A 13,152-nucleotide genomic window follows, 5' to 3' on the forward strand; every position below is an offset into this window, starting at 1 on the left:
AGATAAGCAGTAATCTGTGGATTTCATTTTCCGGTTTCCGAGTTTTCCTCGGTCGAAATTTTGGTCGCGGTGTGGGTTCAATTTTTATAAGTGTACTTTGATCTGTTACAAAATTTCCAAAATGTTGAAAGAGGCAGCCTACGTAGCTGTTCCATTATTGGTAACAGTGGGTCTGATAAGGAAATATCTGGACCGTATTTGGGGGCATTGCAAAAGTTCACACTCTCTGCGGGGTAAAACTTTTTTGATTACCGGCGCCAATTGCGGCATTGGCTATGAAACGGCTAAAGCTCTCGTAAAAAGGAACGCGAGGGTGATATTCGCTTGCAGAGATGCCGACAGCGCCAAGAACGCCATCAAAGAAATTAGAAAACAGCAAAAAACCGGAGGAGAGATGGTATGTTTTTGTTGAATTCTTTAGGCAATAAATAAATTAGATATAAGAATGCTCTAAAGGTCACCCAATGATATTTATAAATTAAAAGATTGCAAAATTAATAATAAACTTAATTTATTATTCTTGATGTGTAGACATTTATGTATTTTTAAATTTAATTTTAATTAGTAGTATTTATTCAACAATGTTTGAGTATGTCCAAATGCTTGTAGACTGGCTGGATTTCCTCCCTAGGAGTTATTCACATTTAAATTTATATCAACAGAGAGGGAAAACATTTTTGAGAAGGGAATTTATTTATTTTATTTTATTTTATTCAGAAAACATACAGTCATACAAAATAAGTATTAAAAACAACAATTTTTTAACATAAAAAGACCAATTAAGTTTTCATAAATTAAAAACATATAAACATTAAATGTGACAAAAAAATAAATAAGAATTTTAAGTGAGAAAAGAATAATTGTTGACATTTGTGTTTTCCATGGAGGTAATAAATTAAAATAAATAAAAATACCGAATGTACACTCCGAGCCATCCACGCACACACATGAACGCACATATAAAACATACACAAACATATACATTACATGCGGCACATATACATAGCACAAACCACTCAAGATGCACATTCAGCAACTATCCCAAATAATCGACCCCATGAAAAAATTTTCTGTACAAATGCAACATGCAGTTAAAAATGTCTACATCAATACTGAGTCTGTTATAATTTCTACAGGTACGTCTAATGAATGAATTCGAGGTATAATTGTTTTTACAAGTTGGTACATAAAAAGGGGAATTTAATCTAGTATTGCGAAGAGGACAACGGAAACCAATATTTTGTAAAAGATACGGCGAATCAACTATATTATTGAGAATTTTGAAAAGAAAAATTAAATCAAGTAAGGTGTCTTTTTTGTAGAATATGGAATTCTAGGCATTTACAGGGCTTATGACCTGTCATTGGCTGGTTTCAGTGGCCACTTTACACAACAACTGTAACATTCACCATTATGCCCATGTTTAAACATCCACATTTCCTCAACTCTTCCATCTGCTTACTTTTGTGAAGTAAAGGAGCTGAAACCTTTATTATGTGGGTGAGATTATATGATGTGCGTAAAAAAATAATTAATAATTCAAATGAAAATTCTTGAATATGTATCTTTTTTGGGTGGTCCTGTGTAAGTTGGATTCGTTCCGACGTTTCGGCTACCATCGCAGGAGCCATCTTCAGAGTAAACTGTCACGCAGTTGATAACGGTGACCGTGAAAACCTTCCCACTTATCTAAAATTCTTGAAGTTTTTATTTACTCGATTTTAAGCTTATCTTAAAAAAATTCACTCAGAATGTACTAGTCTAATATGGTTCATTTTGATAAAATCATTATCAGTAAAACAATGATGATAAGTTTGTTTAAAACAAAAGGAATTTGTCAAAGTCTAATAATTGAATACTGGTACATATTTATCTGCAAGATCTATATTTATCAATTGTTGAAAGTCAGACTGATCACCCATAAAGTAAATTTGCGACTGAATCAATTAAAAGATTTTTTACGTACAAAAATGAGCATATCTTTTAAAATTTTGAATCGATTCTAAAACAACATGGGTGTTATCTAAAACTACTAGGATTTGCAACAATGTTTTGAGTTTGTCCAAATTTTTGTAGACGAGGACAGTTTTCAATCCCATAAGGAGCTGTTAATATTAACATATTACAACGAAACTAAGAACGTTGTAGAGAAGGAAATAGAGAAGTTTAGGCATCTACAGGGCTAATGACCTGTCAATGGCTGGTTTAATGGCCACTTTACACACTCAATTTTCTTTACACAGTCAATTTTAATATTCCCCTTCGTCGAACTCTCAGAGTAATAATGCGTAACCTATAGAGAAGCCCAAATGTAGGAAAACCATTCTATGACTATTGGGTATTAAGTTAGCTACAGTTCGCAGCAAAACAATGGGCCGTACTCAGGTCGACAATTACCAAATGGATATAAATTTGCATTGTAATTACTTTTACCTGTAATGTAATGTACCTGTGTATTTATCATTGCAGGGTTATTGCAATCTATTTTTCTATAATTCGCCTATATTTATTTTATAAAACTGAAAATACATGTTTGTGTTTATTTTTTTATTTATTTATTCATTTTATTCACAATATATTTATGTTATATTTATTGATACCTAAATCCCAACTCCATTGAACCAAAGTCCTGTGTTGAATTTGTTTGTTTGTCCGTCACATCTCCGAATTGGCGAGTCGTAGCGGCCTGAAATTTGGACATCATTTTAGATGTGATTCCAAGGTTAACGTTGCTATTTTTGAGTAAAATTTTAATCGACCTCTACTCGATAAAAACTCCAAACTTTATATGGATGCCTAGTGCGGCCCCCTACATATTACCCATAATCAACTGTCATTATCAACAGTAAACATACTTTAATTCACAAATTTATCTCCTAAATTTAGAAATAATAGTATCTGAAGTAAATATGTTGATATAAAGAAAGTTTTTAAGCAACATAATACACGTGTTGGGACAATAAATGCCAAAAATCAATGTAAATCATGGGAAAATATTCGGAATCAATTACCTGTGAAAACTGACTCCTTTAACACATTTTTATTTTTTTTTTAAAAAAGAAATATTTGCGTTCTTATGATTTACCCAAATATTTAATTTTGAGGGCCATTTTCAACGAGTTGTAAATAACTCACTATTAGAAAATGGAATCGAGTTGGGGTAGAGTGGGATTCGAACCGCGAACCTTCGATCCGTGAGTCCGAGACACTAGCCACAAGACCACAACCCGATTTAAAATATAGTCGAACTCGGTTATAACGATCACGGAAACAGAGATCTCGGATGTAACGAGGAAACATTAGTTGACATTTTAGTTCATGGTTTTCTCCATACAATTATTCACTGTCATACCGAACAAAAATTACACAAAAAATCTTCAATTGTTAAAAAAATCTTTGTCGAAATAAAAACCTAAGTGATAAAATCCAAATGGTCGGCTGACGTAAAGGATAAATACCGCCGGGCGTTGGGATCGGATTATGTTTTTGATAGCTATGTCAGTGTCTAGGTACCTAATTGGATTTTTTGCCGACAATATTGAAAAATGAACACACATGGTTTTTAAAAAATCCAAACTTTGTGAACTTAGTAAGTGCCGGTTCGGCACATTTCTACAATTTACAGCTGCTTTTGTAGTTTATGAATGACATGCTTGTTTTGGGGGGTTTTACGGGGTTTTTTAGAATTTTTAATGTTCTATGCTTATTTTAATACACAATAAACATTACAAGTGGGTGATGTCAAATAAGTTCTAGACCAGATCAGTTAAAACTTAACCCCTTAATTATAAACGTGTCTACTAACAAGAGGAAGTGTCTCTCAATTTGTGAAAAAGTGGCAATTATTTGTGAAATCGAACATGGCGCGAAAAATGTGGAATTGTGTACAAAGTTTTCTCTATCTTTATCCACAGTGTCAACACTACTCACTGAACGATGACATATTATCTTCTGTGTCTAGTATACGAGATTTGGGTATTATACTTGACACTAAACTTTACAATTCATATTGAACATGTTATCAATAAATCCTTAAAACTCTCTTCTATTCCCTAGTTCGCCCGCACCTAGAGTATTCCTCTGTTATCGGGCAATGTTGATGTTCACATCAAGAATATTGAATCACTTCAACATCGTTTTTTAAGAAAGATAGGCTAGAGGTTGGGCTTATCCCTCTGGATTTATTTCGGCGGTCTTGAAGAGAAGATATATACAAGGTAGTTTCTAACTCATTATACGTATATAGGTCTCTACCTATATACGTATAATGAGTTAGAAACTACCTTGTATATATCTTCTCTTCAAGACCGCCGAAATAAATCCGACCTTCTAGTCCTATTTAAAATTCTCAACTCACTCTTTGATGCGCCTGAACTACTGAGCTCAATAAAATTAAATATCCCAACTAGAAACCGAGTCTTTTTAATTTTGCTATAATAATTTTCTATGTATAAATGTGTCCATAAAAATGCCCATTGGGCGTATAAATATATAAATAGATAATTAAATAAAATAATTGTGGAAAAATAATTATATTTATTTGTCTGCATTTGAAAAGAATATCACGGACATAAAAAAAATTAGAAAGTGCGATCGTACTAATGTCGATGACACATTGCTCTAACGGTTTTCTAATTGAAGAAACGCAGGGATTTTCATCAATGTACCATATTTACTTGTTTACTTACTGACAACATGCAATAGCGATTTTATAAAAAAAACATTTCTCAGGTAACGAGTAACGCTTATAATGAGCAAATTCAATAGGTCCCATCTTCCTCGTAATAACCAAGTTCGACTGTATATCTAATTGAGCGTAGCATTGGCCTTCCCCATTGGAGATGATGCAACCTTCGGCAAAGCATCAACATCAAGCTATTATTTTCTTTTCAGATAATAATGCAAGTTGATTTGTCATCCCTGGAGTCGATCAAAGCCTTCGCCAATGTGGTAAAAACTGGTTTCAACAAGATCGATGTGTTGATAAACAACGCCGGAGTATACTTGCCTATAGCCATGGACTCTAAAACCCAAGACGGGTTCGAAGCACACTTTGGAGTGAACCATCTGGGCCATTTCCTCCTGACGAACTTGCTGCTTGAATTATTGGAGAAGGCGGCACCGAGTCGGTAAGTTTACTTTTATTTTTTACACAAATGTTTTTTTTTTTTAATCGGAAAGCAGACAGACCGTTATTTAATTATTTTATTTATTGATAAAGATTTATATACATATGTTGTAGGCTTTTACATGTTTTACATCTTTATATATATAATTCCTCTGTACGTGTGATGTCACTGAACTCTGGTTGCGGTTTTCAGAGAAATATAGATATTAGCGCTGTGCGTGTTCGTAGATATTAAAATCTTTAATCGAATATGTAAAAAAAAAGTTAGGAGCATAAATGTTTTATTCATCGATCTACCAGGGTTGCATTCGGGGAGAATGCTTTTACAAAAAAATGGAAAGATGTTTTTTGTGTATAAAAAAAGTTTTTTTTTTAATGTTTACTAAAAGCATTTGTTTTTTGTGGATCTCAATCAGATTCTTTTCTTAAATTCCGTAGAATTTCTACCCAATATTTATTTTTACAGGATTTTTGGTAACACTAAAATAATATAAAATTCAATACATTAAAAAAAATCGTATTCCTACATAAGTACACCCCTTTGTTGGTGAGAAGACCAAAGTTTGACGTTTGCAAAAAGAATGCCATATCTGAAAAAATATTTATTTTATGTTTTGGAATTTAACCATGAAGAAGTACCTAGGTTCCTACTTAAATTCAATATTTGAATATTAACCGTTTTTAGTTTTGGAATTTAATCACAAACAAGTGTCTAGGTACCTACTTATCAATGAAAAGTCTTTTTCCAAGCTAATAGCAGGCAAGCCAACGTTCGGGCAGGACGTCTGTGGGGTCCGCTAGTATATAGATATAAAGACAGACATGTGTTTTACATCGACCCTGGTGTAGTCAACGCGTTTGTCTTCCATGCGGGAGGTCTCGGGTTCGATTCCCGGCATGGGTGACATGAAATATTTTTTTAAAAAGGTGTTTTTACAGTAGAATATTTCATAGTCCCTGGACTGGTACCTGAAGCGTAAGACTGATCACCTCACTTTCATGTTACAAATATGATCAAGATACACTGCGATTGGCGTACCAATGCAGTGCCAAAAAGTAGCAAAAAAAGTTTTCAAAAAAGAATTAGAAAAAAAAATAATATAAAAAACCATCTTCCATATTAGTAAAAAACATATGGGTGTACATAAAGTACAACATACACGGTTTTTCAGGGCCAGACCGCGAAACTTCAGAGGAACATTAATAAAAATCTAAATAATTTTTTTACAAAATGTCATTTATAAAAAAACTTATTTCAGAATTGTAATTCTCTCCTCTACCCTACACGAACGAGGCCAGATTGACTTTGACGATTTGAACTTGACCAGCACAATAGCCGCCGTGAAAGCAGGCGACAAGGAAGTCTCCAAAAAAACAAAGAGAATGAATCCCGGCTACTGCAACTCCAAGCTGATGAATGTATACCACGGCAGAGCCCTTGCAGAAAGAACTAAAGATAAGGGAATCGATGTGTTCATGGTCTGCCCGGGATTTACTTACACCAGTCTGTTTAGGTACATTTATTTTTCACTTATTTGATTATAAATTTGTATAAACCAGTTAACCATTTCCCAAACTTTCATCTAAGAGACGGCGTTTCGACCAACAACTGATATGCAACAAAAGTTCCTTGTTTTTATCCTCCTTTCATATTTTTTCTAATCCAGTACGTAACCGATCTTTTCATGTTCCTCGTTTCTTTCTCCATTCTATTCTCTCTAATCGATATTTTCACATTCCTTGTTTAACTTTTTAGTTTTTTATTGATTTAATTTTTTAAGATCCTCATTACTATTTAATTTGTTTTAACTATGTATTTTTTTTTTATTACATCTTTTACTTTATTTTTTAATATGTTTTTTTTTTCTCTTTCTACTCGGTATTTTGCTATGTTTTTTTTAAATATGCTTTTTGCTATACACATACATTATTTTTTTACTATGACTTTAAATATGTATTATAGCACCCGCTTTTTCCCTGTACATTTTTTCGCATATTGTTATCCGTTTCTTACGAGATAGTTACATATAAACAACTCCTCTAACATATGGTATAGGTTTGCATATTCGGCCGCATTCCAATGCGATGCCCTCCAGCCACCCGCGCTTACCTCAGGCCCCGCGAGACCCGTAAATTTCTCATTTCCCCCTCGATTTTGTCCTTTATAAGGCGGATTTCTAGCCCCAGAAGTCAGAGTATTCAGGGTCGTCCTCTAACCTTTCTGCTTACCTAACTTCTTGGTACTTTTTGGTAAGGACACCCACTCGGGGCTCTCCTAGCGAACCAGCTTGCTTTCCTTTTCTGGAACTCTTTGGTACTAGACTACGCCCTGACTCTCATCCCGTACAGTCATATTATACTGTCAACCCTTGCTAACCTAGTTGCTTGCCTTATTTGGCTCATCCGGGTTCTTTGGTCAGACATATAATTTGATTAATCGAGATCCTAGTAATTGATCCCAAGTACCTACTCAGTGAAGTACAAATGCTGGCTGTTCGGCCCTTTCATACGGTGCGAGACATCATATTACTAGGAAGAGCTAGTTCGGTTGTCCGATGCACACACGTGTTTTGGCCACTGGAACCCGAGATCTCCCCCTGTTGTGAATAACAATTCCGCTGCCTCTCAATCTGTAAAATCAGTGCTTGTCAACCCGTGTAACCAACGATATTGTATTAAGTTAATTTCCTAGTGCTTGTACTGTATGTAAAGTATAAACTGAATCAATAAATATCTTTGAAATATAACTAGACGTGTTATAAAGTGATTACTGTTTTTTTTTTTTTTTTTAAATAAAGCAACAAAGCAACTTTGTATAAATTATAATTTTGTATATGTAATATTTTTTTTATTTTATTTTATTTTTTTATTTAATTTTACAATACGCCCAAGGGGCATTTACAAAAAATATACAGGTAAGTACAAAACATAGTGCGTAAAAATTTAAAAGATAAACAATGCTTTTTTGTATACATTTAGAAACAATAAGAAGCATACTGCCATGCAAAATAAAAAGTGAAACTTTATATAGTAAAAAAGAAAAAAAATAAAAATTAAATGGATATAATAAAAGTAATTGAATTAAAAAGCAAATTGTAAATAACTTGTAAAGAATTCAAACAAAAAAATAAATACATTTTCATATACTTATAAGTATAAAAAAATGGTATCAACAAATTATTGTTAAAAACAAATAATGAAAATTAGTTAACAGTAAGTATATATGTGAAAATAATATAATATACGGTACACAAAAATATTTGATAAATTAATATCAGAAAGAGATAAGATAATAATAATACACATCAAAAACAGAGAAAGAATTGTATGAAAAAGAAAGTTTTATTACGACATTAATAATTTGTTTCAAACAGTACATTTAAGAACGTTTTAAAATTGCCGTATTAAAAATGTTGATAATTGTCGTATTAAAAATGTCTATTTCACAAGTAAATTTGTTGGCTAAGGAATGTAAATTGTGTATGATATAAATAAATAAATAAATAACTGTAACTAATCAATCTATTTTAATGCTTATATAGAAATTTCACTGGTCCATTGGAATTGAGTTTCATTTGTACACGTCTAATTTATAACATGTACTGTATTTTTCCTGAATAAAATAAATAACACAAAATAAAAAATATTTTTTTTCAGGCAAGTATTCAGATGGTATCACTTGGTACTGATGGCTCCAATATTTTTGTTCTACATGAGATCAGCCAAGCAGGTAAAGTACTCATATTCATTTTGTAAATTTTCATTCTAATTGAAAATTATAACATTTTACTAAAGTTTATATACATTTTCATGCCCGAGCTGATGAAAAATACAGTTTTAAAATTCTGGCAATACATCAAACTGCGTGATGTACAAATATAAACTCTTACATAAATGACCTTTCATTGTATAATTTAAAGGAAAAATAATATTCTCAGCTATATAAATCCTCCCACCATATAAATACTTCAGTTTCACGAGGATATAGCCGTCTTTTCACTTCTAATATTTTTTGGACTGACTGCTTTTGCTGTCGTTTCTTAAATGAGAGAAAGGATTTGAATGGCAATAGCTGAAATAACCCCGAACATATTAAAAAGCCCCGTTTCATGAGCTGACCGCGCCTTCAATTAAACCAGAATCCTGGGCCTGCGTTTTTCTCTCGATGTCTATTCTCAGATAAAAATCCTTTAAAAGTAGATGGAGTGGAGATAAGGCCCTTCGCCTACCATGCTTAAGGTCCCCGTTTGATTCCTAGTAATTTTATAAGTAATTTATTTTTATTTATTTTATTTTATTTTATTTTTATTTTATTAGGGAAATCAACAGTTCTACATACATATTTTTAGTAAACAAACAGATATAGTGTATAAACTCAGAACCAATAACAGATTTCCACATAGTATACAAAGTTAGTAAAGAATATATATATTACATATCAAATAAATACAAACAATTTATACATATAAAAATGTTATTTTCAAGTACTCAATAATCAAAGATTTTTTAAATATTAATTTTAAGAACATTAAGTTACAGTAAATTGGGCGGGATAAGGAATTTTGAATCCTCTATCCTTACCTCTGTTTTGTATAAACACATTGAACTCCTTAATAAAGATACCAGTCTCGAGGATGTCGCGAAAGCGGTGAAACCGATCACTGGATATTCCAAATTTGTGGATTAAAGTATCACTCGTCTTTTATTTTTATAATAAATTACAATGAATTTCCATCCAGAATTTTCCCTTACACACTTCAATCTTATAAGTATACTGTAGACTTCACGTCGTTTTATTTAATATCCAGAGTTGTATTACTAAAGAAGATTTTATATACATTATATTCTTGTAAATGGGGGTCTGAGCCAAATGAGCTCCTGAGGTCACTGCGACCCGTGTAGATCTATTGGGACTGGTCCCCGTAAATTAATTCTCACCCATCTGAAGGCTTGGCTTGCCATACTAGGCTTGCCTAAGTTTTTGAAGAGGGCGAGTGCTTTCATATCCGTTTCTTCATCTCCTCCTCTAAGCCCAAGTCCTTAAAGTAATGGGCTATTAGGTAGGGGCGAGTACTCTCACATCCTCAAGTTTGACCAACAGTCCACCAAGGATGCGCCTTCTTTTGTGATATAAATTGTCACATTCACAAAACATGTGTAAAGGTGTTTCGTCATCTGCACTGCAGAATCTACATCTAGAAGTTTCACAGAGATTCATTCTAGCAATGTGTTTATTCATTTACATTTTTTTTATATATATTTGGATCCCTGTATTTAGTAGCCTTACATGTCATGTGCAAGGCTAAGGTACTCGGAAAAAAATGTTTTTGTTTGTCTTGGAAATGAGATGTTCGATCACTGATTTTGGTTTATTACCTTTATGAGTCCAATCACCATTGTTGCAAAGTCCAAGAACAATGGCGCGTGATAACTACTTTTAACTACAGTGTGGATATCTGTTAAGGATATTCCATCTTTCCTGCATTCTGCTTTAAGATTATGGCGTTGTAAACTGAAAAATGGGCACTGAAATAACAGATGTTCGATACTCTGTGAAGAAATATCATCGCATGGACAATAGTCATCATTCCTTAATTTAAACCTATATAGGTAACTTCTCATAGCTCCGAATCCGGTAAAATTTTGGGTCGTTTCGAAAGTACTTTGGTGATGACGACGGAAGTTTGCTGCATCAGCCAGCGTTGGGTTTAGTGATTTTACCTGTAGAAGAAGCGCCGTAATGATCCTCCCAATGCTGCTACGTATTTTGTTTTATACAGAATTTAGCAAAGCCAAGGGAAAATTCTGAGAAGAGAGGTGCCGTTCTTTTACAAGTTGCGGCTCTTGCTCGTTCATCCGCTCTTTCATTTCCTACAATACCAGCATGTTCTCTTATCTGAGCAGAAATTGTCTAATTTAAATGTTCTGCCTGGTAATTCTTTATCACCCTCAAAAGGAACGAATGCCGCTCCCACTTTGCCGTCGAGCAAAAGGTGTTTATTCACATGCAGTGCCCTGTAAGGGCTCTTGTGATAACTCTCACTAGGTTTCTGCTTAGTAACCTTTGAGAGTACCCCTTAAGTCGTTCCTTTTTGTACTCATTATACATAGTGAAATGGATAATTTTCTATTTTTTATAATATTATAAGCTTCCGTATTTGCATGCCCGTCACTGTACGTAGACTTAAAAGAGAATCGAAGAACTAATTTGTTTCATATGACATTATTTCAGGGTTCACAGAGCGTACTGCACTGTGCTACTGAGGCCAACTTGGAGGGTCACACTGGATCGTTCTTCCGGAACTGTGCTCCGTACACTTCTAAAGTCAAGTTCGATAAAGCGATCGAGGATAAACTCTGGGAAGTTAGCGAGGCTCTTGTTGAAGCCGGCAAACCGCTGTAGGCCGGTAAATTTAGTTTGGGGCAAATGTCTTTCAGTTGATAGAATATTATTAGCAATTAAAACCCATATACAGTAAGTTTACCACCGATTGGGCTGCTATGGACTGATTTACAGTACGTTGACTCTCAATCTGTCAAAAAAATGAAGCAGATCAATAGGTACAAAAATGTAGAGTACATTGGCTTGATTTGCCAAAAATAAACACAAAACTCTCATTATAGATTGAGTTTTTCTACTGACGTTTCTCGGTGGATTGCATTTTAATTATAATAATAAAAATACGTGGAAAAAAATAGGAAACTCACGTGGTAAGGTGAATATATAAGTAAAATGTTTACGTAAAAAATGATAAATATGTATTAGAGTGGGCCGATGATGTATGAAGTTTTTTTTTTTAGATATCAAAGTGAAAGGGGTCTAAAAAGTTGTCTTTTGGATCGCATTGAACGTAAAAATTATTAAAAAAAATATTCCATACTACTTTTGGCCCTGAACAGAAGTTAGAAGTTTATAACTGTCTAAACATTTTTTTATTATCTATATTGATAAAATTATTTTTTTGTTCGTAAAGATATAACTTAATCACATTACAAATTTGAACACGTTTTAAAACTACCGAAATGCAAAAAATTTACACTCCGCGGAACTGATTCCGTTGAGCGCCTGACTAAAATTGACAAAAACAATGGCACATCAAAACAATGCTACCCATTTATTACAAAACAAAGTGCAACTCACGCCCTTGGATGCTTATATAATAAGATTTAATGCGGATTATACAATTTAATGAGATTGATTTTCTTACTTAAATACGAAATGACAGCCGGTTTAGGGCAAAAAATTGACTTTTTGGAAAACTTCAAGCTCTGGTTGAGGGCCAAAACTAGTATCAAATATTTTTTTATATATTTTTTGCATCCCGAGTAATCCGAAAGGCAAATTTTTAGACCCCTTTCATTTCAAAATTCGGAAAAAAAAAATATCAGCCCACCCTAATATGTATGCAGCTGTAAAAAATCGTTATAAAAAATGGTTATAAACAATATTATTTTTATTGTTTTACACTGTTATTTTTAAAGCTAGGTTTTAATTTGTTTAATGCATTCACGATGGTGCCATTTTAAGGACAAATTATGTGTAAGATTATCTTCCTTGTAAAGAGCATTTGTGTATTTTAATGATACAATTATTATTTTATATTATGTACAATCTATTGTAGTCAGCATTACAAGTTTATTAGGTTTTGTTGACATACCTTTTTAACATGTTTGTGGGCATTTTTTTCTCATAAGATCCACCCATCCATTCCTTGTATTGACCCATATCATAACTTATTTATTTTTGGAATATTTAGCTTCCAACTCAAATTTGTTGCAACAGAAAAACATTTTCGAGAAGGAAATATGGGAGTCCAGGCATTTATTTACAGGGCTTATGACCTGTCATTGGCTGGTTTTAGTAACCACTGTACACACTGTGTAACATTCACCATTTTGCCTCTGTTTAAACATCCACATTTCCTCAACTCTTCCGTCTGTTGACTTTTGTGAAGTAAAGGAGCTGAAACCTTTATTGTGTGGGTGAGATTCATCCAGCTGAACCAAATCACCTACTAGGCAAC

The 13,152-nt window shown here is 33.2% G+C and overlaps 1 protein-coding gene across 1 annotated transcript; it reads left to right on the top strand.

The window, feature by feature from the left end:
• LOC148284950 (retinol dehydrogenase 12-like) lies at positions 1–12,204 on the top strand. Its single transcript, XM_088232523.1, has 5 exons — positions 1–397; positions 4,894–5,129; positions 6,388–6,642; positions 8,786–8,858; positions 11,361–12,204. Exons 1-5 carry the CDS (start codon positions 122–124, stop codon positions 11,529–11,531), a joined length of 1,011 nt encoding a protein of 336 aa, XP_088088649.1. The 5' UTR covers positions 1–121; the 3' UTR covers positions 11,532–12,204.
• Positions 12,205–13,152: the final 948 nt, after the last annotated feature.

This window comes from Micrasema longulum, unplaced genomic scaffold, assembly GCF_059751315.1.
Source record: "Micrasema longulum isolate JH-2025_06_02 unplaced genomic scaffold, ASM5975131v1 h1tg000074l, whole genome shotgun sequence".
In the NCBI taxonomy this organism is placed as follows: Eukaryota; Metazoa; Arthropoda; class Insecta; order Trichoptera; family Brachycentridae; genus Micrasema; species Micrasema longulum.